General features: G+C 51.9%; 1 protein-coding gene across 1 annotated transcript in view; it reads left to right on the plus strand.

Annotated features, from left to right (window-relative positions):
- The window catches only part of Hs6st1 (heparan sulfate 6-O-sulfotransferase 1), a 37,833-nt gene extending 16,495 nt beyond the window's left edge, over positions 1 to 21,338 (plus strand). Inside the window, exon 2 of the mRNA XM_052192937.1 lies at positions 18,491 to 21,338. Within this exon, the coding sequence (XP_052048897.1) occupies positions 18,491 to 19,199 (709 nt within the window). The 3' untranslated portion in view covers positions 19,200 to 21,338. The remainder of the gene's footprint in view (positions 1 to 18,490) is intronic.
- Positions 21,339 to 21,853: the final 515 nt, after the last annotated feature.

The raw sequence follows: 21,853 nt of genomic DNA on the forward strand, positions 1-21,853 counted from the left end.
TCTCTTGGGAATGATGCTGTTGTCCACATGGGTCTGCAGACGTCTCCTCGAGCCTCTCTGCCTTCAGTTCTTTGGTGGTATGCAGCCAAAAGGAGAATTCTAGGATCATGTGGTAAATCTGTTTGTCCATAGGTCTTCGTTGTCTTCCCTACAGGAATGTGCAGGGACCTAATTTCTCGTCTTACTTGCCCCCGGCTTTTATTTTCTGGTTGCTTTGTTTTGAGCTAATGGTTCCCCTTGCCCAAGCTAGAACACAATAGTTGCTCATAGCCCAATCCCACCTCCGTTACTACTGCTTCCGAGCATAGCACAGTGTAGCCTCGGACTCTGGGCTCAAGCAATCCTCTGCCTTAGCCTCCAAGTACAGGGGATGACGGCTCTGTACCACTAACACTTGGTCGATTGGTTTTTAATAGCCGCCATACTGATGCCTATGAAGTGGTGCCTAACTGTGGTTTTGAGTACATGTCTGTGCACTCGTGTGCGCAATTGTGAAGGCTGATGTCTGGTATCTCCTTGCATTGCTCTCCACATTTTTATTTGTTTAGTTTTGCTATTGTTTGCTTTTACCTCTTTGAGACAGGGTATCACTATGTATCCCTGGGCTAGCCTGGAACCTGCTATGGAGACCAGGCTGCCCTCCAACTCACAGGGATCTTCCTGCTTCCACTCCTAAGTACTGGGATTAAAGTGGTGTGCCACCACACCCAGCCTCCTCCGTATGTTTTTGAGGCAGGATTCCTCACCCATTGGATGGACCATCTGACCAGCAAGCCACAGAGATCCTCCCATCTCTGCCGCATGCCCAGCGCTGGGGTCCCTGGCATGAAGCACCATGCCCTACTTTTCTTTGGAGATTGAAACTGGATCTTCTTGTGTGTGTGTCATGAGCTTTACCCACTGGGCCATCTTGCCAGTCTTTGGGTTAGCAGTCCTCTTATGCGCACTTCTGGTGAGCACTCTTTGCCATTTATATATGTTTGGAGAAATGTCTATTCAACTTCTTTACCATTTTTCAATGGCTTGATGTTTTATTAAGTCATAAGAGTTCTTTATATATGATGGATACCTGGATATCTATCTATTACCAAATACAACATCTGCAAATCTTTTCTTCTACTCAGCACGGGTTGTCTTTTTCCCTCTGTGGATGACTTAGACTTATAAAAGTTTTTAATTGCAATGAAATCCAGTTTGTCTCCTTTGTCTTTGTAAGAAATCACCACCAAGTCCAACCTCATAAACTGCCCCCAGTGCTCATTTACTGTTTAGCTCGTGAATGATCCATTTAGCATTGGTTTTGATATGTAAAGGAAGACAATATTCCAAAGGCTCAAGGTACAGACTTAGCACTTGCCGATTCTTTACCAGGCCCTGATTCCAATCCCCAGCTCTACAAGGTGGGGTGGGGTGATGTCTTAATTAGGGTTTCTACTGCTGTGAAGAGACACCATGACCACAGCAACTCTGGTTGGGGCTGGCTTATAATTTTTGAGAGGTTTAGTTCATTATCATCATGGTTAGAAACATGGTGGCACATAGGCGGACACGGTGCTGGAGAAGGAGCTGAGAGCTCTACATCTTAACTACGGGTGGCAGAAGGAGACTCCCCCACTAGGCCTAGCTTGAGTATGTGAGACCTCAAAGCCAGCATCCACAGAGACACACCTCCTCCAACAAAGCCACACCTCCTCCAACAAAGCCACACCTCCTCCAACAAAGCCACACCTCCTCCAACAAAGCCACACCTCCTCCAACAAAGCTATGTTTCCTCCTAATAATGCCACTCCCCATGGCCAAGCATTCAAACACATGAGCCCATGGGGGTCATTCCTATTCAAAAACATCACAAGCAATTGGTTTCAAATTCTTTCTGTAGGAAATGGTTGCCTCGGTCTTCATCGCTTTCCTTAAGAATGACTTTAACATCCTTATTAAGTTATGGGGGGGGGGGGCAAGAGTTTGTGTATGTGTGTGCATGCGTCTGTCTGTCTGTCTGTCTCTGTGTGTGTATGCTCATATGTATGTTCATGTGTCTGAGAAATATGTGCAAATACTATGTATGCAAGCGCTTCTTTGAAGGACTCCTTGCTGTTCCACGGCTGTCTCTGTGCCAGTCCCACTGGTTTTGATTACCACCATTTTCTAGTTAAGTGTTGGCATTTTGTCCTTTAGCTTTGCTCTTTATGACATGCTTTGGTTATTTGAGATCTCTTCCATGAGACTCTAAGATGAGCTCCATATACCCAGAAAGCATTTTGTAGTTCCGAGCGGTATAAGGATCTGCTGATCCGTGGATCTGGTTAGGTCTTCTAATCCATCAGCATGAGCGGCCGCTTCTGTCCATGTCCGTCTTCACGTCTTCCGTGGGCTACAGCTCTCGGGACACAAATCTTCCATCTCCTTGGTTAAGCTTACTCTCGACGCGGCTGTAAACGTAGTTGTTTTGTTCATTTCCTGCTCAGATTGTTTATTGCTCATATATAAAACTGACTTTTAAATTTATATCCTACAACATTGCCAAGTTCATCAGTTGTAGTTTTCTCTCCCCTCCCGTTGTTTGGGGTCTTATGTGTATAAAACAGTTCCTCTGCAAGCATAACTTTACATAGTCTCTTCCTGTTTGGGTGGTTTTTATTTCTTTTTCTTGCCTATTTCTGGGATTATGTCGACTAGAATGGGCAAGAGGGTGTCTTTGTTTTATTGTTAATGCCCTATAGCCCTAGCCCTTTCCCGGCAGTTTCTCCTCTCCCTACCTGGTTGTTAACAGTCCCATAAGCCAATGCGCAGGTCTGTAGAGGATTTAGTGGACCATACTGGTAGCCTGAGCCCACTCTCATGTCCTTGTCTTGGTTGTCGTCTCTGAAGCTTCAGAGACCTGGTTTATCAGGAAGCCCTGTGCAGGGTGGCCAAGGGCTGGAGAGGCTCCTGAGTCCTGGGCTGCAGCAGTCCTGGGCTGCTGACCTGGATTCCACAGGGTCTCTAACCCAGCCAATAGCACTGCTCACAGCAGTTCGGGGCAGTCAGCAGTCCGTACAGAGCACTTAATACGCTCAGCAGCAGGCCACTCTCCTATGGGTGGGAACTTCCACCAGCCCAGAGGACCCTAGAGCCCCTGCAGGGGTGATGGTCACAGCACTCCATCCAAGCCTCTACACGCTTCTTGTTGTCCTGCTCTTTCTTCTATGTGAGAAAACTCTGTGTGTGTGTGTGTGTGTGTGTGTGTCTCTGTCTGTGTCTGTCTGTCCATCTGTGTCTTTGTGTTGGCTAGTCAGTTCTTGTTTCCTTTAAAGCATCATGCCAAGGCTGGTCACAATACAAAAAGGGTTTAAGTCAGGGAAGGGAATCTGACACCTAACTGGTGCCTGCTTTCTGCTGCTCTGGTCTTTCTGCACCCAGCCCCACCCTGCTCACAGGCCCAGGATGCACACATGCAGAGGCTGGGACCTCAGGGTACAGCAGCTCACCCGGTTTCTCCTCTCCAGCTCTTCCTCTGCTGCTCTGACCACCCAGGGCCTCCCTACCCCTGACCCAGTGCTTGCCGAAGAAAGTCGCCGCCAGTGATTGGCTCTCGGCTTTAGGGAGTGGCTTTGGGATTGTTGGCCAGTGGGCTTCATGCCAAGCCTCACCTCAGAGGCTTAGCTGAGGCCTCATTCTGCCCAGGCCCCATGGGGCCAGACTAGTAGAGAAACAAAGCAGAGAAAGAAAAACAGCACAGCTCGGCCTGCTGTGTGCACCCTGAAGCAGGCCCTGGCTGAGAGCAGCACTCCCTCAGAAGACAGGTGTGGGGTGGAGCCCTGGCATGTGTGGCCTGTGATGCCTTCAGAATAGCATGGTGAGGTGTGTGCTGTAGCGTCTATGTGCAGTGCTGGGGTGGGCCCCGTGGAGGCTGTGCAGAGGGGTGCGGCTACAGCTGCACCGAGGACTCCAGGGGCTTCCCTGGGTGATCTGTGGGGCCCTGCTTTTTAAAGGAGAGAGAGAGAAGTGGGAATTGGGAGGCAGAGGGAACATGCAAACATGCTCGCTGTGCAGGCAGGGAAGAGAGATGAGACTCCACAGAGCTGCCCTTTGCCCTCTATACATGCACCACGGCATGCACAGACACACCATAGACAAATGCACACCATAATAGTCATATAGATTTAATTAGAATGAGAAATAACATGAGCTTTAGTGGTGTCCCAATGACAGAGCTGGGACCTGCCTTCCAGAGCCCTTCAGAGGGCCAAGTTGAGGCATTCTTTACACAAAGAGGCATGTGGCCTCAGTGTCACCTATGCCCAATTCAGGGTGCAGAAGGGTCTGTGTGTTCCCAGGGGTGTGCCCTTTGCCCTTGAAACAGCTCTGAGGACTAGTGGGACCATGTGGCCGCAGCATGGCACAGGAACCCGGAGCTCTAGCTCTCTGCTCTTGCTGAGTGAGGTGGACACTGGGTGCCTCACGCTCTGCAATCTGGGGCTTGTGGTGCCCTGCTACGGGAGCAGAGTCTCCCCTTCTCCAGACCTCACGCATCTCTGCATAGCCGAGACTCTGCTCTCACAGCTACAGGGTGCACATCTCTGGCTCTCAGCATCTGCCTGCTGCCTTCTTCCTACCAGGAAGCATGCTAACACTGTCACTGCTGCTGGACATGTCGTTCCCCCCCACACACACATATACACACACACACACAGGAGAAGCAGTAGTGACAGGGACAGATGAAGGACTAGGCCACAGCACCCAGCTGCAAGCTGCCCTCAGTCTCACCTCCTGTCTCAGGCTTCTCCTGGCTGAGTCCAGCCTTGTTTCCACTGGGAGCCTGTCAGCTGACACCACACCACTTGCCCCTCCCACTGCCCTTCTGAATCACTCCCCCCATGTCAGGGGCACATGTCTTTAGCCCATTTCATCCCAGTCTGGGGTCTAGCACTCCCCTTTGCTTGTCTTCCCCCATACTTAACACGATAGCCAAGCCCCCTTGACTGCTGTTGCATATTATTAACACAACCGTGTGTCTCAATCTGCCCATTCAACTCTTCACTTCCCCTAGGCATTGAGGGCCCCAGCATCCTACCTAAAGTGAGCTCTCATAGCTACTCCCAGGGAGTGTGGTCCCAGGCTGCTGGAAGGGAAAGGCCCCTTTTTCTTAGGGAGCCTCAAACCCTGGCGTCCCTACCCTGGTGGGTATGGTCGTGCCCACCCCCGACAGGCGTGTCTGGAAGACAGATCAGCCAGAAGCTTAGAGCATTCCTGCCATTTCAGAAACCTCGCTGCTCCCAGCCAGAGCAGGTCAAAGCCATGGAGGCCCAGGGCCATCCAAGCCTGTGCCTGTCCAGGCCAGCCTGGACGATCCTCTAGAGATCCTCTTGGCCTGTCTTAGTGCAGGAGGAGGGCCTGGGCGCTGGCTGGGCCAGGCCCCTATTGTGCTTGCTCTGCCTCCCACTTCCCTGTTCTAGCTGCTCCCTGTTAACCCTTGCCTTGTGGGGACTGCCCCAGCCTGGCATACGCCTGACTTCTCAAAATACTTTAAGGCCTTCTGGGCTACACTGCCTTCCACACCCTCCCTGGGGTTTAGGAGCTTGGGAGAGGACTTTGTGGTACTGCCCAGGCCAGAGTTGGGCAGGGGAGGAGGACTGAGAACACCTTAGAAGCCAACTAAGTATGTCCTCAGGCAGAAGTAATTGGGTACACAGCTAAGCTACGAGGCCGGCCCTGTCCCATGTCTATCTCCAGCCCTCCCACAAAAACAGAGGAAGGCAGCAGAGGAATCGGAAAGGCCCAGCCTTGCCCACATGCATGCCCTTAAACACCCTGTCTTGGGCTAGTGAGATGGCTCACTGGGTAATGGTGCTGGCTGGAAAGCCTAGTGGTTTAAACTCAGTCCCCGGGACCCAGGTGGAGAGAACTGACTGCCCTCTGACACACACATACACACAAGAATCAACATGCTATAGACAGGACATACAACATTGCTCCTATAAGAGGTCTATCCTCCTGCAGGCAGGGCACTGGCTCCCAGAGGCCCCAAGGCCCCATGTCACAGCCAAAGCCTCCCTGAGGGTGTTGAACCGGGCCCTGACTGACGCACTGCTGAGCTCACTGGTACTCAAGAGGCCAGGCCAGCACAAGGAGGAGAGGGGTAAGAAGGCCGCTACCCACCCACTTCCACCCCTAGCCTCTAGGATGCATTCTCTGTGAACACATCCACCCCTTAGCGGCCAGGACCCAAGGCAAGGATGGCAGGGAGGGGAGTTGTCCTTCTTGTAGTAGGGCTTCTTCCTGCTTCCCAGGAATGTCTGCCCTTAGGAGGGGCCCTGGGCAGTGGTGTTCCTGAATTCTGTATCACCGCACATCAGCAGAGAGTTAATGTGGGGTTATGGTCATGTTTGACCCGTGTTTGAGGAATTCTTGCATGATGAGGAATCTATATTCCTGCTTTCCTGGGGGCCTTAAAAACTGAAGAGGCATTCCATTTTAGCAAATGTTCCTGATGCCTATTGAGATCTATAATCCGCTGAGTGCAGAGCCCACCATGGGGGAGTTTTCTTACTGCGGATCATCTTGCACGCCGGGTGTAATACTTAATCTTGATTGTCAAGTTGTTGATTTAGAATCTCCGTGGAAACGAGCTGTTGTGCGTGTCTGTGGGGGACTGTCTAGATTAGGTTGGTTGAGGTGGGAAAGACACGTGCTCCTTGTGGTTGGCACCATCCCATAAGCCCAGGTCCTAGAATAACAGACAGAACAAAGGGGGCTGGGCAGTATCCACCTCTGCGGTGTGACGTGGGCTACCATGCCTTTGTCACTGTGATGGTGACAGACTGTGAACCGGAATAAACCCTCCTTCCTTAGTTGATTTTGTTGGGTATTTGTCACAGCAACAAAAAAGTAACCAATGTGCACGTGTTAGAACCTGGCCCTGGCCGCAGTACAGTGTCAGCACGTTCTCGGAGATGAGTAGATTAGTTTTGTTCCAGACGCTTGACATCTGGACTGTGATGAAATCGACTGTGGTGTCCTCTCTTGGTTTGTCTGAGTTTTAACATTACACTTCTGTTGGCGTTGTAATATGCCCCAAAGAGCATTGACATCTCCTTTCCTGTCTAGTAGACGGCACCTAAACATTGGGTAATCTAAGTTGGCATTTTTGTAGGAATGTCCCCCACATTTTTCTTATTTGGAAAAATACCAAATCAGAAAGTGCTCACAGCACAGCCTTGGGGCCTGCGTGAGTGGGTTCTGGCCCTCAGCATCTGTCTTAGTCAAGGTTTGTATTCCTGCACAAACATCATGACCAAGAAGCAAGTTGGGAAGGAAAGGGTTTATTCAGCTCACACTTCAACATTATAGTTCATAACCAAAGGAAGTCAGGACAGGAACTCACACAGGGCAGGAACCTGAGGCAGGAGCTGATGCAGAGGCCACGGAGGTGCTGCTCCCTGGCTTGCTCAGCTTGCTTTCTTATAGAACCCAGGACCACCTGCCCAGGGACCACCTCCCACAATGGGCTAGGCCCTCCCCCTTTGATCACTAATTGAGAAAATGCCTTTCAGCTGGATCTCATGGAGACATTTCCTTAAGGGAAGCTCCTTTCTCTTTGATAACCCCAGCTTGTGTCAAGTTGACACACAGAACCAGCCAGTACAGCATCCACATGACAAGGTAGGCACGGGTAGCATAGTTCTGCATTCCCAGCGCAGGGAGCACGGATCCCTGGACTTCCTAACCCCAGGAAAGTTACAGAGATACAGAAAGACACAGAGTAGCTTACCGCCTTTGGACATAGTATCTATTTTTCATGTTTAATTCATTGTATGTATGTATATTTGGTCATGGTGGTGGTGGGTTGGACATAGTATCTATTTTTCATGTTTAATTCATTGTATGTATATTTGGCAGTGGTGTGTGTGTGTGTGTGTGTGTGTGTTTGTATCAACTTTGTGGAGTCACTTTAGATTGTATTCATTTCTTTTTGTTTGTTTCTTTGGTTATTAAAAAAAAATGGAAAAATACAAGGAAAAGAAAAATCTACCCAGGGCACTAACAGAGTTTCCAGCCCATGCCCCCCTACTGCCATGTAATCTCTAGGTACAGCATGTCATTGACTCTGGCTTGTGAGCACGGTGCACTTCCAGTCCTGCCAGGGCTGTTCCTGGCAAGCTGTGGCAGCACTGCATGTTGTTTTGCGTGGTTATGGCTGCGTGTAGGTAGCACCATGCCTGGCACAGATAACCAGAGCTGGGCACATCCCGGTGCCCAGTGGCTGCAGTGGCTGCAGCAGACAGGGACTGGTTCTGGATGCCTCGGCCCAGCCAAGTACACATACTGCACACACTGGCAAAGCCTGGCACGCCTCAGAGGCCTCTGTTTCCCCTCTTTGGCCTGATATTCGTGGGGGAGGAGGGCAGAAGCCAGCTGCAGGCGATGAGAGAAAGAACAGTATGCGTTCTGAACACCCACCCCCACAGAGGCGAGGAGACCAAAAGGGCTTTGCCCTTCCTCCCCTGTCCCCAGATCTCAGCTCCAACAGAGAGCAACCCAGCTCTGGAGGCAGGTCTCAGACTGAGTGAGCAGGTCCAAGCCCACCTCCTTCCTGCACATACCCAGCAAAAAACCAGAGTTCTGTCACCTTCTCTTGACCTCAGAGTATGAGTGCATGCATGCAGGTAGGCAGAAGCCACATCTTGCCTGCCTGGTATCAGGAGCCAGAAAGTGCCAGGCAGGTGGGCGTGAAATATGAATGAGGTACAGCAGGCCTCTCCTACTCCCCTCTCCCTGGCACGAGGCCCCAGGCAGCCTCTCTTCTCACTAGAGAGTCCCACTCACTGGAGCCCTGCCTCAGACAGATGCCCAAACAAAGCCCCACCCACATGCTGGAGGATGCAAGCAGAACACTCACTGTTTAGGGTGTCACAGTAAGGGAGAGCCCCTAAACCCAGCCACTCATCCCCTCTTCCCTCAAGAGAGCTGGTAGCTCTCACAGATCTGGCTTTATGGCCTGTCCTGCTTGAAGGCGTTGTGATAGGGCCTCCTCCCTCCCTTTAGCCATACAGCCATACCAATACCAGCCAGGTTCAAACTATTCATGGGCCTAGTATCCCAGGCCCAGCCCAGTCCTCTCAGCCTCAGTAGGGAGCTTGGTATCTCATAGTGAAGGGCTGGAGCAGTTCCATCAGGTAACCAGGAAGTGAGTTATGGGGAAGGGGCATCACCCGTGCCTCCGCATGCCCAGTCAGCACACAAGTTGGGCCAGGGGGCAGCTCTGAGCTCTCCTCCTGGGCTTTTGTCTGAATCTCATGGGATCTACAGGGCTCTAGGAACTTTGAAATAGCTTGCACTTCCCTGAGGATGGAACCACGACTCCCTGCCTTGTCCTAGGGAGAAGAGGGACTTTGGAGATGATGGTGCACGTGGTCCAGATACCCACACCATAGCTCAGTTCCTCTGTGAGTGCAGCTCTTGGGCAGTCAGGCCTCGTGGTAAAGCAGCCAGCTTCATTTATAAAGTGAGCAGAGATTTCCCACACTCCCACTAGGCCACTAGGTGCTGCCAGTGCTGGGGGGCAGTAGGGTTTCCTATAGCTCACCAAGTAAGGATGCCTTTCTCACTTTGGTTATTTTAAAGAGTTTGGTGTTTTGGAACAAGAATGAGGAATTTCATTTTGTTCACGACAGAGCTCTATCCTGTCCTGCCTTTCCTGTCCCCCCTGTCAGGATCCTCCTTGTATCTATCACTCTACAAATCCTCTGAAATAGGAAAGGGATCTGCAAACCAGAGCTGGGAGGGCAGAGCTCCTTAAGGGGCCCGCCCCAGGACTCAGCTGCGTCTGGTCCTTCTAGACTCGCTGGCCCATGAGCTTCTTCAAGGGCTCACCTGTCCCCGCCGCCCATCTCTGGAAGATTATGAGTTCCGTCATGTGTTTCCCTCTGCCCATCCCCCAGCTCCCATGCTCTGCTTTCTGAGCCCGTGTCCTCAGGAGAGTGGCCCTAGGTCCTGAGTCTAGTGACTGGGTTAACTGGAGCAAGCAGTCGGTACCCTCTCAGGACACATTTTGGGGGATCTGGAGACCAGGAATAGGTTTGATGATGTAAATATTCAGAGGCTCAGAGCAGTACAGGAGCCCACTTGACCAGAGCACCAATGGCCAAAGAAGGGGTTGGTGATGGAAGGTCTAGCTACATCTTACATGTCCTGGCTGTACCCCAGGAAAGTCACAGCTTCTCTGAGGTGTAGACACTGGGATGTCCAAGGCTTTGAGAGGAGACCTCAGTGCACAGGCTGGGTGAGCACCTCCTGTGTACAAGGCAGCTAGCAGTGACGTGGAGCCAAGTGTGGCTGGGGACAGATGGGGAGGACTCCAGGGTAGAGTATCAATGCCGGCGGCCATGGGTACAGGCCCCAAAGCATGCCTGAGCCCTCCAACCACCCAGCTGAAGGCTTAGCCATACAAGTCTGCAGGAAGGCCCAGGCCAGGCAGGAAGGACGGCTGTGGGCCTGGCTGGCTGAGAGAGACTAAGTCCTCGGGATGAGGTTGCTAGGCTGTCTTGGGGGTCAGCACAGGGGTGGGCACGGGGCAGACCACAAGCCCCTGTCCATCTGATTCAGGCTAAGTTTTCTGTAGGTGAGGAGCCTCTGTACCCTGCCAATTGTCAGCCTAGGAAGTGGGGTTCTTACCAGTGTGTCTGATCTGCCATTTCTATACGTATGCTTCCCAGAGCCTTAGGGCATGCAGTAAGAGCTGATTCTGCTGAAGAGGTTGCCTCTGAGCCCAGGGAGCAGGCGAGGGATCCCCAGGACTTCATTAAGAGGGTTAGAGGCCTCTTGACACAACCCCAGCACCTGCACCCCAGCCAGGAGTCCACCCTGCTGACTGGTCATAGGAGTGAGGCTCAGGACGCCCAACTGTCAGCCCTTGCACAGTTCTGATTGTGAATATGGCCACTGAAGGCCACCACTTTACTTTAGAGACCTGGACCAGGAGCCACCTCCTCTGGGGGCCTCTCCTGCTTCTGAAGTTATAGGAACACAGTAACTGTTGGGCCACCAGGACACAGACCACACCTGGGGGGGTGTGAGCAGTCCATCACCAGAGGAACTGCCCTGCGGAGAGGCAGAGGCCTATATGCTCTTAACCTAAGGGTCAGAGCCCTACCCAGGCCTAAGCAGTTAGGCAGGACTGCGGTGACAGACCTGCAGTTTCCCATGCCGGCAGATTCCTTCAGGCTCACAGCCCTGGGCGGGGTCACTAAGAGGCACCAGGGCTTTGTTAGCTTTGCCCCATCGGTGTAGAAAGCAGCGGGGAGACCCATGTCCCCATTTCACAGGCAAAAGGGGGGACCTCACTGCTGGGGGCCTGGAGCCAAGCTCTGGGTTTAAAATAAACAGTTAGGGATTTTGCCAGAAAAGTGACCCGGAAGTAAAATCCAGTGGAGCTGAGGATGTGACTCATTTGCCTGAGTGCTCACCCAGCATGCAAGAGGCCCTGGGTTCAGTTTTCAGCTGTACGTAAGGAAATGAGGTTTTTCTTGGCTACATAAGAGACTAAGGCCAACCACGGCTTCATAAGACCCCACTTCCAAAAGAACCCAAAAAACCATCAGGAGGTTCCTTGTGTGTCAAAGACCACGGCCTGTTGGTCTGGGGCCTTAGTGCTTAGATACTTAAATACCTTGCTGAGTAGTGGGTGCTGTACCCTGAGATGACCTGGACTTTATGGCGAGTTGGGAAGGGGTGGGGCAGTGTCAGTGAGTGGGGCTCACACCACAGCCTTTTCTCCACCCCAATCCATCTGACTTTCCCAGGAAACAAGGACACAGGGAGGTCCAACAGCACCCCCTGAGCCCATGTCTCCCAAGCACCAAGCATCTTCTCTTTCTAACAAGAAGCTATCAGGATTCCTGCCCCTGGCTATCTACCCTTGGGCTCTAGGATGGGATGGGGTCAGGGGAACCTGTCTAAGAGCTCACGGCATGGCAGAGGTGTCCAAGCTGTGTGCACTGGCCCCTAGGGCAGCGCCAATTTCTATTTCAAGTCACTCACCCGGGATGCTGCATTTTCCCTTCAGGGCTGGCTCAGTCTCCTTCACGTGACCCTCTCTAGCTTATAACTAGTGTACCTTAGCAGAAATCACCTGTAGTGGTGGTGATGGCCATGGTGGTGGTGGTGGCAGCGGTGGTGGTGGCGGCAACTGCGGTGGTGGTGGTGGTGGTGGTGGTGGTGGTGGTGGTGGTGGTGGTAGTGGTGGCGGTGGCGGTGGTGGTGGTGGTGGCAGCGGTGGCGGCGGTGGTGGTTGGGTTTGGGTTTGCTCAGAGCTGAGTTACAAGCACTGCCACCCCAGGCTATGAACTGGGCATCTCTCAAGAAGTTGTCCAGGCACACAGTCTAAATGGACACATTTACCTGGCTGGCCTTCTAGCTCACCAGATTAATAAATGTGACTATTGTTAAAACCCCGGGGCCCTGCAGCCCTGAACCCAGGAGCCTATCCTCGCACTGTATAAGGTCCTCAGTGTGTGGGACTCAGCAGGTGGACTAGGTCAGACACAAAGACGGGGTAGACACCTATGTGAAAAGGAGCCTGACATAGGCTGGCCACAGTCAAAGGGCAGCCGTGGAGACACCAGAGACCCATGCTCTTCCTGCTGCCTTTACGTGGCCAGAAAGTGGGGCTTCTGCTTAGGGTGCGAGTCGACTACAGATTCCCGCTCAGCAGTCACACCCACACTCCAGCCAGCCGGAGGAGACGAGGACAAAGAAGAGCATCCCTGGGGACACTGTGATGATGGCTTAGTCACCCAGCCATTCAAATCACCTCCTGGGCTTCTTCCCCTCAGATGCTATCATCTGGAGAGTATGTGCGCACATAACTCCTTTATTTCTATTGCCTTTTGAGCTTTCTCTAAGAAGCCAGCTTAGGCTGGAGCTGTCCAAGGGTCCAAGTGATTGCTGCTGGGCTAGCCACCCACAACTCGGGGTATCCACTTCCTGTTTCTTCAGCTGGCTGCGTCAGCAGATTGCAGAGGGCCGTCTAGGGCGCAGTTACCTACTCTCACTCCAGCCCAAGAAAGGATTCCACTCTGCTGTTTGCTGTGGGCACGGCCCGCTCTGGGCACGGCCCGCTCTGGGCGCCTGAGGGCCGAGGGAGCTCAAGGGAAGGAGCTCCTAGGAAGGCCGTGAGCAGGGCCTGCCTGCACCTCTGCCTGCACAGCACCTGACCCCTGACGTCACAAGGCCTGGACCTGAACCTGAGTATTTTTGGAAACAGACTCCGTGACTCAACAGAAATAGCCACTGCTTTTCTTTGGGTATTAGCAGAGGAGTGGCCTTAGACCAGAATTTTCTATGCAGCATTTAGAGAGAAAAACATACACTGCTACTAACAGCAACTCAAACCTGATGGGCTAGGTGCCCCACAGGCACCAAGAAGGGCTGCTTGGCCCTGCATACAGTGTCAGCAGGCAGGGTGAAAGATAGCCCCTGCCCACCCCGCATCTGCTCACTCAAATAGACAGGTGCTATATTATTTGCTTAAGAACTGAATTGTACCAGGCCTGGTGGTACATACCTAGAATCCCAACACTCAAAAAGCTGAGGCAGGGGGACTGCTAAGACTTGGCGTGGCCAGCCTGGTATACACAGTGAGACTCTATATTTAAAATATGTATGTATTAAAGCTCGAAGTTGTATCATCTCCTGGCTGTGCATAGCAGCATCCTCTCTATGATCAGGGTACCACAGCAGATCTGGTGCTGGTTTTATAAACAAAAAACAAAAACCTGCCTTTGTCTCAGAGTTCTGGGACCCATGGCTGAAATCTTGACCTCTGGTTGGTCTTACAGGGAGGCTTGGCCAGGAGGCCAGCAAGGAATGGAGAGGTCAGAGGTCGACGTGTGGGGCTCCTGGGACTCCAGCTCCAGTCAGTGGGCTTGGCAGCAAGTGTCTCTACCCACTAGGCCATGTTGCCAGCCCCTCCGGTGGTTTTAACTTACTTACGAGGCTCCAAAAGACAGTGCCTTCCTTGCCCTGATATGGTACGTGATTGTAGGACCCACCAAACCAGTGTACACACACACACACACACACACACACAGAGAGAGAGAGAGAGAGAGAGCTAAAATGATTAAGCCAGCCACAATTAAATAAGTAAGCCAGGTCTGCTAGTACATTCCATTAGCCACAGCATTTCGTAGGCAGGCAGATCTCTGAGTTGGAGACCAGCCTGGTCAATATTAGAAAGTTCCAGGCCAGCCAGGGCTACTTTAAGTAAGTAAGGCTACTTACAGTAAAGTAAAACCCAGTCTTTAAAAAAATCTAAGAGAGAGATCCGGAAATGTCTGCACTGATAGGGAGCTGCGGTCTGCAGGACCAGAATTAGCCATGATCAGGGAGTCCTGAAGTCCGCTCTGCCTGCGAGGTGAGTTCCACCCTCCAGGCCGTTCCTGACCCAACCTCTTCCCTGGGCCCTCTCCAGCCACCCCATGGTGTGTGCAGGCCTTCAGGTGTTCTCAGCTGTGTGGGTACATGTGGAGGCCAGTGCTGGACGCCAAAACGCCTTCCTCTGTCACAGTCCAGCTCAGTGCTGTTTGAGATAGGGCCTCTGTCCGAACCAGCTGTCTCTCAAGCCCCGGCTTCTACCTAGCTTCCTCTCATTCCCCAATAACGCTGGGATTATAGTGTGTGCCACCGTGCTCAGCCTTTATGTGGGTGCTAGGACCCAGACTGGAATCCATGTGATTGTGTGGTAAGCAGTTCACTCATAAGCCAGCTAGCTGCCAAGCCCTCCTGGGTTTCCTGCAAACTAGGAAAGCACTCTGGGGTGTGGCCTCCACCACTGGCCCTTCTGATGTCGAAACTGTATGTTCTCAGTCTGCTAAGAAGACTCTCAGCCCTGTCCTATTTGAGAGTGCTGCCCACAACCCCAGGTACCGCCCGCCCCCCCATCAGGGCTGGCACTTCCATATCCCTGTCCAGGCTAAAGAATTCGGAAGTATCAGTTAGGAATTACCTCTAGACAGGTATTAGCATGGCCTCTGTCAGAAAGGCCAGGTACTGCCATTACATGTCTGTCACTGAGTATTTCTCTAGAGGTCTGGGGATAGCCTTCACATAGCGGATCTGACCCCAGAGTCTATTAAGGAAGCTTCACCTTCCCCAGTGAGAAATTCTGTCCTTGGAGATAGAGGGCAGAAACCCTAATTAGCACACACTTGTAGCCTCTCACTGTTTCAGCAAGAGACCCAGCCTCGATCAGAGGCATTTAATAGCTTAAACAGCGATGGGCATCATTGTCATCGTCTTATCTAGATGACCATTCCAGAGTGATCCTTCATGATTTTCCCAAAGGTGATTTTTCTTTCCTTCCAGAGCTAAGTGAGTTTACAGAAGCTGAGACTCGCAGGTTTCTAGTTTGAAGAACTTGCAGTCTCAGCAGATATGGGTGGTGGTAGAGCAGACATATATACCTCTTTCAGAAAAGAGGAAGGGACAGGCAGGTTCACACAAGCAGACGTTGGCAGGGTAGGTTAGCTCTGTCATCTCAGATCGGGGCGGAGGCTCCTGGTTCTGTGTTCTTATTCCTGTGCCTTAATATGTCCTGAGTCAGCTCGCTTATCATGAGTATTGATGTTAAAGCTTGCTATTTCCATTTCCCCTTCAAGCCCACCATCAGCTATCGCCCACCAGATGCCAGATGGCAAGGTGGGGGTTGGAGGGGGTGCTGTCGGAAGAAGTCTCCACCTGAGTGGATCCTGGGAATGAAGTCCCAGTACTCTGGAAGAGCAGTGAATACTCCTAACCACTGAGCCATCTCTCTAGCCCCTGTTCCCTTTTGTCAGAAAGATTCTATTTATGTATGGGTGCCCAATAATGCCAGAGGAGGGAGTCAGAGAGCCTAGAGCTAGAGTTAGAGAGGGTTGGCAGCCAGGACATACCAGGAGGTGTCAGTTCCTCTGCAAGAGCAGCAAGTATTCCTCACCACTGAGCCACCTCTCTCAACCCTCCGTTTCCTTTTTTCTGAAGTGCTTGGTGCATATAAGAACTTGTATAATGCCAGTGTTAAATAACTAACTCACAGCACTGAAGGCCTAGACCATCGCTGCCCTAAGCCCATCCCAAAGGAAGGTGTGACCTCCACAAGTGAAGGGGCCTCCACCCTCAGAACACACCAGCTCTAGCCTCTTATCTTGAATTTCCAACTATACCATCTCAGTGCAATGAAATTATAAACGATTTCAACATGAACACCTATCACTGAATATGCTACCTTGGGGTTTTCTTTTAAGATTTATTTTGGTGTGTGTGTGTGTGTGTGTGTCTCTGTGTGTGTCTGTGTGTGGGTAACTGAGAAAGCCAGAAAAGTACCTCAGATCTCCTGGAATTGGAGTTTTATCTGTGGGCAAACCTGGCTTCTGATTCCAGTCTGTTTGATAAGCCAAGTGACCATGTAGTCAGGAGGCCTGGTGCTTTACAGGAAGTTAGACAGTATGGTGAACTGTCAGGGTACCTGGCCTGTTGCTGAAGTTAGGGTGTCATGAGCCATGAGATGGGGCATGCCAGATTCTTGAGGTGAGGGAACTTAGACCTGGGCTGCTGGCTGTCAGCTGCACAGAGCTCACCCCACGGAGGAAGGCAGCCCTATTAAGATGTCTGATCCTAGAGTTACATCTGTTCGGTACTGATGGGCATCTGACACTGTCTTAGGTGAACAGACACCATGACCAAGGCAACTCGTATAAGGACAAGATTTTTTTTTTAAGATTTATTCATTTATTTATGATATGTAAGTACATTGTCACAAGGCAACTCTTATAAGGACAACATTTTTTTAAAGATTTATTTATTTATGTATTTATGTATTTATTTATTTATTTATTACATGTAAGTACGCTGTTGCTATCTTCAGACACTCCAGAAGAGGGCGTCAGATCTCACTACGAATGGTTGTGAGCTACCATGTGGTTGCTGGGATTTGAACTCAGAACCTTCAAAAGAGCAGTTGGTGCTCTTAACCACTGAACCATCTCTCCAGCACATAAGGACAACATTTAATTGGGCCGACTTACGGGTTCAGAGGTTCAGTCCAGTATCTTCAAGGCAGGAACATGGCAGCATCCAGGCAGGCATGGTGCAGGCAGAGCTGAGAGTGCTACATCTTCATCTGAAGGCTGCTAGCAGAATACTGACTTCCAGGAAGCTAGGAGTAGGGTGTTGTTGTTGTTGTTGTTGTTGTTTGGATTTTTTTTTTTTTCGAGACAGGGTTTCTCTGTGTAGCCCTGGCTGTCCTGGAACTCACTCTGTAGACCAGGCTGGCCTCAAACTCAGAAATCCACCTGCCTCTGCCTCTCCGAGTATTGGAATTACAGGTGTACACCACCGCCCAGCAGAAGTAGGGTCTTGAAGTCCATGCCCACCCACAGTGACACACCAACTCCAGCCAGGTCATACCTATACCAACAAAGCCACACCTCCTAATAATGCCACTCCCTGTGCCAAGCTAAGGACACAAAATACTTCCGAAGGGCAAAGGCCACCACACAACATGTCACCAAGGTATATAGGTCCCAGGCACAGGCCATATGGGCCCCATTCTGCTTCAGCCTTTGAGGGGTACAGCTACCATCTGACCTACTGAGAGAAACCACCAATCCCCCCCTTGAGTATCCGGATGTTCTCCATCCTGGGAACCTTCTAGAACATGGCCTGAATCAGCCAACCCATAGGAGCACCAAGGACCAGACCAGACAGGACCCTGGCAGGCCAAGAGCTGCCCTGAGTATCTACGCAAAGAGCCAGATAGCTTTTGTCAGAACTGTCATCATTGCTGTGGCTTTAAGGATGTACGTGGCAGCTGCTGGGGTCTCTTCATTCTCCCACTAAGACATATCAGCAGGGTACCTGCTGGTGGGACCCACACAGTAGGGAATGGAGAAGTCAGAAACTCAACAAGACCTTAGCCGGGCAAACCTAGGTGTGCTTCTTTTCACTGTCTGGGAAGGGAGGGAGCGCCATGTTTTACCCATCTGCCTACAGTGCCCTGATGTCCTCAAACCCACCATCAGAATGTGCTCAGGAGAGACATTCCATCACCCTGGGTCTGTGCTGTACAGAAGAGGAGAAACTGAGGTCACCCTCCTCCACCTACGGATCTGTGCTCTAGTTCTGACCTTTGTGGGTTTAGTTTAACAGCCTGGTTCTCCCAGCAGGATATAGTCAGATTGTTCCTGCTTGAGTTGGGGATTGGAGCAAGAGGGAATGGAAGCCAAGGCACTACAAGACACCATTCTGACCCCCACCCCACCCCCACCCCCGTAAGACATGCCCTTGATGGGCTCCATCCCTCAGACCAGGGTTTTCTCCTCAGAAATGACTGGCAGAACTGACAACTTGTGCTACAGCTGAAGTCGGCTTGATGTCATGTGCCCCGGGCTCCATGGGAAAGAGCTACAGTCGCCACAGTGGGCGCAGTTCTGTCCCCTTTCTAATAGTACTGACCTCTTCCCCGTTCTCATTGTAGGAAGTTCTACTACATCACCCTGCTGCGAGACCCCGTATCCCGCTACCTGAGTGAGTGGCGACATGTACAGCGCGGGGCCACGTGGAAGACCTCCTTGCACATGTGTGATGGGCGCACACCTACCCCAGAGGAGCTGCCGCCCTGCTACGAGGGCACAGACTGGTCGGGCTGCACATTGCAGGAGTTCATGGATTGCCCCTACAACCTGGCCAACAACCGGCAGGTGCGCATGCTGGCTGACCTCAGCCTGGTGGGCTGCTACAACCTGTCCTTCATCCCCGAGAGCAAGCGGGCCCAGTTGCTGCTGGAGAGCGCCAAGAAGAACCTGCGCGGCATGGCCTTCTTCGGCCTCACTGAGTTCCAACGCAAGACGCAGTACCTATTTGAGCGGACGTTCAACCTCAAGTTCATCCGGCCCTTCATGCAGTACAACAGCACGCGGGCGGGCGGCGTGGAGGTGGATGAGGACACTATCCGGCACATCGAGGAGCTCAACGACCTGGACATGCAGCTGTATGACTATGCCAAGGACCTCTTCCAGCAGCGGTACCAGTACAAGAGACAGCTGGAGCGCAGGGAGCAGCGCCTGCGCAATCGCGAAGAGCGCCTCCTGCATCGCTCCAAAGAAGCGCTACCACGGGAGGACGCGGAAGAGCCAGGCCGCGTGCCCACCGAGGACTACATGAGCCATATCATTGAGAAGTGGTAGTAGTGCCAGGGGCAGAGTGTGATGGGCAAGATTTAACAGGGAAAGAACTGGGGGCCAACAGTTCTTCCTGTTTGGTGCAGCGGGAACCGGGCTAGTAGGATGCCCTATTCCTTGATGGGGCAGGGTGAGACCTCTGGGGCAGATGGCCTCCCTGTTCTCCTGGCCCCTGTGTCATAGTTAAAACTGACAACGATTTGAAAAGACTGGCGAGGGGACGTGTCTGCTCAGCTGAGACTCCCACACCTACTATGCACGCACTGGCCCCCAATGACCAGCCCTCTAGGAACATGTTACTAGCTCCTAATAGCTTGGTTGAAGCTCCTTGGCCTCTGGGGACCCTAATCTTGGGGAGCCCTTTCCTTTGAGAATTCAAGCATATCTCAGAATTGGAGTGCGCCCTAGCCCCCGCCTCTCAAAGCTGCTTTCAAGGTCAGGGTCAGCCCCAGCTGTGGCAGAGAACACTCAAGTCTGGCATCTGGCCACTGCACTCTCTGGGGCGTGACCAGAATCCTCGGTGTATCCTGGCTTTGGGGGAACCAGGTTCAAGCAGGAAAGGGATGGACACCAAGAGCCCCCCCACCCGACCCCCAATCCCTATGCTTTCCGATGCACTGCCCCTCCCCCATCACTGAACCATTTATACAAGGGCTTGTGTGCCAGTGTTCCTACCATACCAGCAGCTCTTTCAGTCCCATGCATAAAAGCATCCTTTGACTGGGATGCGGGGCCACATCAGCCTGAGCTGGTACTGGATGGCCAGGATGGGGATTTTCCCATTCTCCGCTAGGGTTGTAAGAAATCGCTCTGGGTGTCCTTTCCGGGACCCGCCTGCATAACCCTCCCCACCCTGGCTCTCCTTACATCTTTTTACCCTTCACAAAGTATGACCCAGCTATTTTCAGCAGCCCCATGAGCCAGCCAGGGACCGTACTAGAAGCCATGTTGCATATCGGGTTTTTTAAGCACTTACCTAGTGCCCTATCCCTTACGTTCTTTAAGAGGCCCTGGCAGGCCCTTAGTGGGGGTGTCATGGCTTTTCCAGAGTCTATAAGCATGCAGCCAAGGGTTGTGAGCTGACCCTGAGGCAGGGCAGGGCCCTATCCCTGCTCCTGTCTCAACACTCAGGCTAGGAAGGAGGAGTCACCACAGACAAGGGTGGGGGCCGTATGTAGCACAGCAATATTCCAGATGTTTGGCTTAGTCTTCACATGTGTGTGGTATAAGGCCAGCCCTCAGGCACTTGACTTTAGGGTCTGTGGGCAAGAAAAGTTCGGATATGCACAGTCCCGCCCTGTTTAGGGCCACCTTTATGGTGGTCGATCACTCTGAGGAGGTGCATAGCAAGATGAGTTAGGTCAAGGTCACTGAGAAGAATTGGTTTAGAGGCCCAGTTTAGAGTGAATATATATCTGCGGAGAGCCCGAGGCATTTTAGGGAACCCTGGGATCTTTTACAGGTCATGTTGGTTTCTGCTGCTTCTGGCAGGAAGTACCCCAGGTCCACATAACCCCGCCCCTTCACAACCTTCTGTGTGCACAACCTGAACATAGGCTCTGTTCTATACATATATGTTTTAACGTATGCTCTCTCCATCCTGACTCACACGGAAGCACGGGTTTCTTCTCAATCTTTGCTGCATTTGAAAAATATTCCCTCCCATCTCAGGCCAGCGCCAGATTGAGGTGTCCTCAGTCCCTCAACTGTCCACCCCTGCCTAAGGCTCAGGCTACCAGCTTCGGGGCACAGCTTCCTGATACAGCATCAGAACAGGGTGCTTCCCCACCCCTCAGCTCCGAGGACTCTGCCTCCAGGGGCTGAAAGGCCATGCAAATACAACAAGCTAATAACTCAGTCCCGAGGCGCCCTGCAGCCCTGCAGACACCCCCCTCCTACAGCGGGAGGCAGGGACCACAGAACTGTCCAGCCAACGCACCTGAACTGGAACTGTTCCACTTGAACCCAGGAGCTTTAAAGCTTTATTTATTTATAGCTTCTTATTAAAAAATAAAAAAGCATTGAGGAGGAATCTTTTGGTTATTCATATGGAATTGATCATGGAAAAGCAACTGGTTGTCTTCTAATTGTCTTTGTCTAGATGGAGACTGAACATTAGCAGATGAATAAACCCTGAAAAGGTCATTGTGTGCTGTGGTCTGTGGTGACATAGTCCTCCCAGGCATGACAACTTTCATCATATTTAGGCAGGGGTGAGGGCAAGGCCACTCCAGTGCAGGTGCCCCTCCCTCTGCACCAAGTGAGTAAAAACTCATAAACCACAGAAGGTGGAAACCTACATTGTTTGTTACAACAGGAGCGCAGGTGACAGTGGGTGAAAGGGGACTCTCACGGATAGCAGTGACTTTGCCATCTGTCACCAGCGATTCCCTCTGCTCAGTTTTTACCTTGGACATTTTTCAGATGGCAAAAAGAAAGCAGTCTCTGGGCATGCGTCTCGCCTGGCAGGGCGTCTAGCATCTAGGAAGCCTGGGCTTGATTCTCAGCACTGAGGTGGAGACCGGAGGATCAGTTCAAGGTCATCCTTGACCGACAGGAATCTGAAGTCAGTCATGGAGAGTCCTGTCTCAAAAAAACTAGGCTTATGGGGCTGGCGAAATGGCTCGGCGGTTGGGAGCACTGACTGATCTTCAGGAGGA

Source organism: Apodemus sylvaticus, chromosome 9, assembly GCF_947179515.1.
Source record: "Apodemus sylvaticus chromosome 9, mApoSyl1.1, whole genome shotgun sequence".
NCBI classification, from domain to species: domain Eukaryota; kingdom Metazoa; phylum Chordata; class Mammalia; order Rodentia; family Muridae; genus Apodemus; species Apodemus sylvaticus.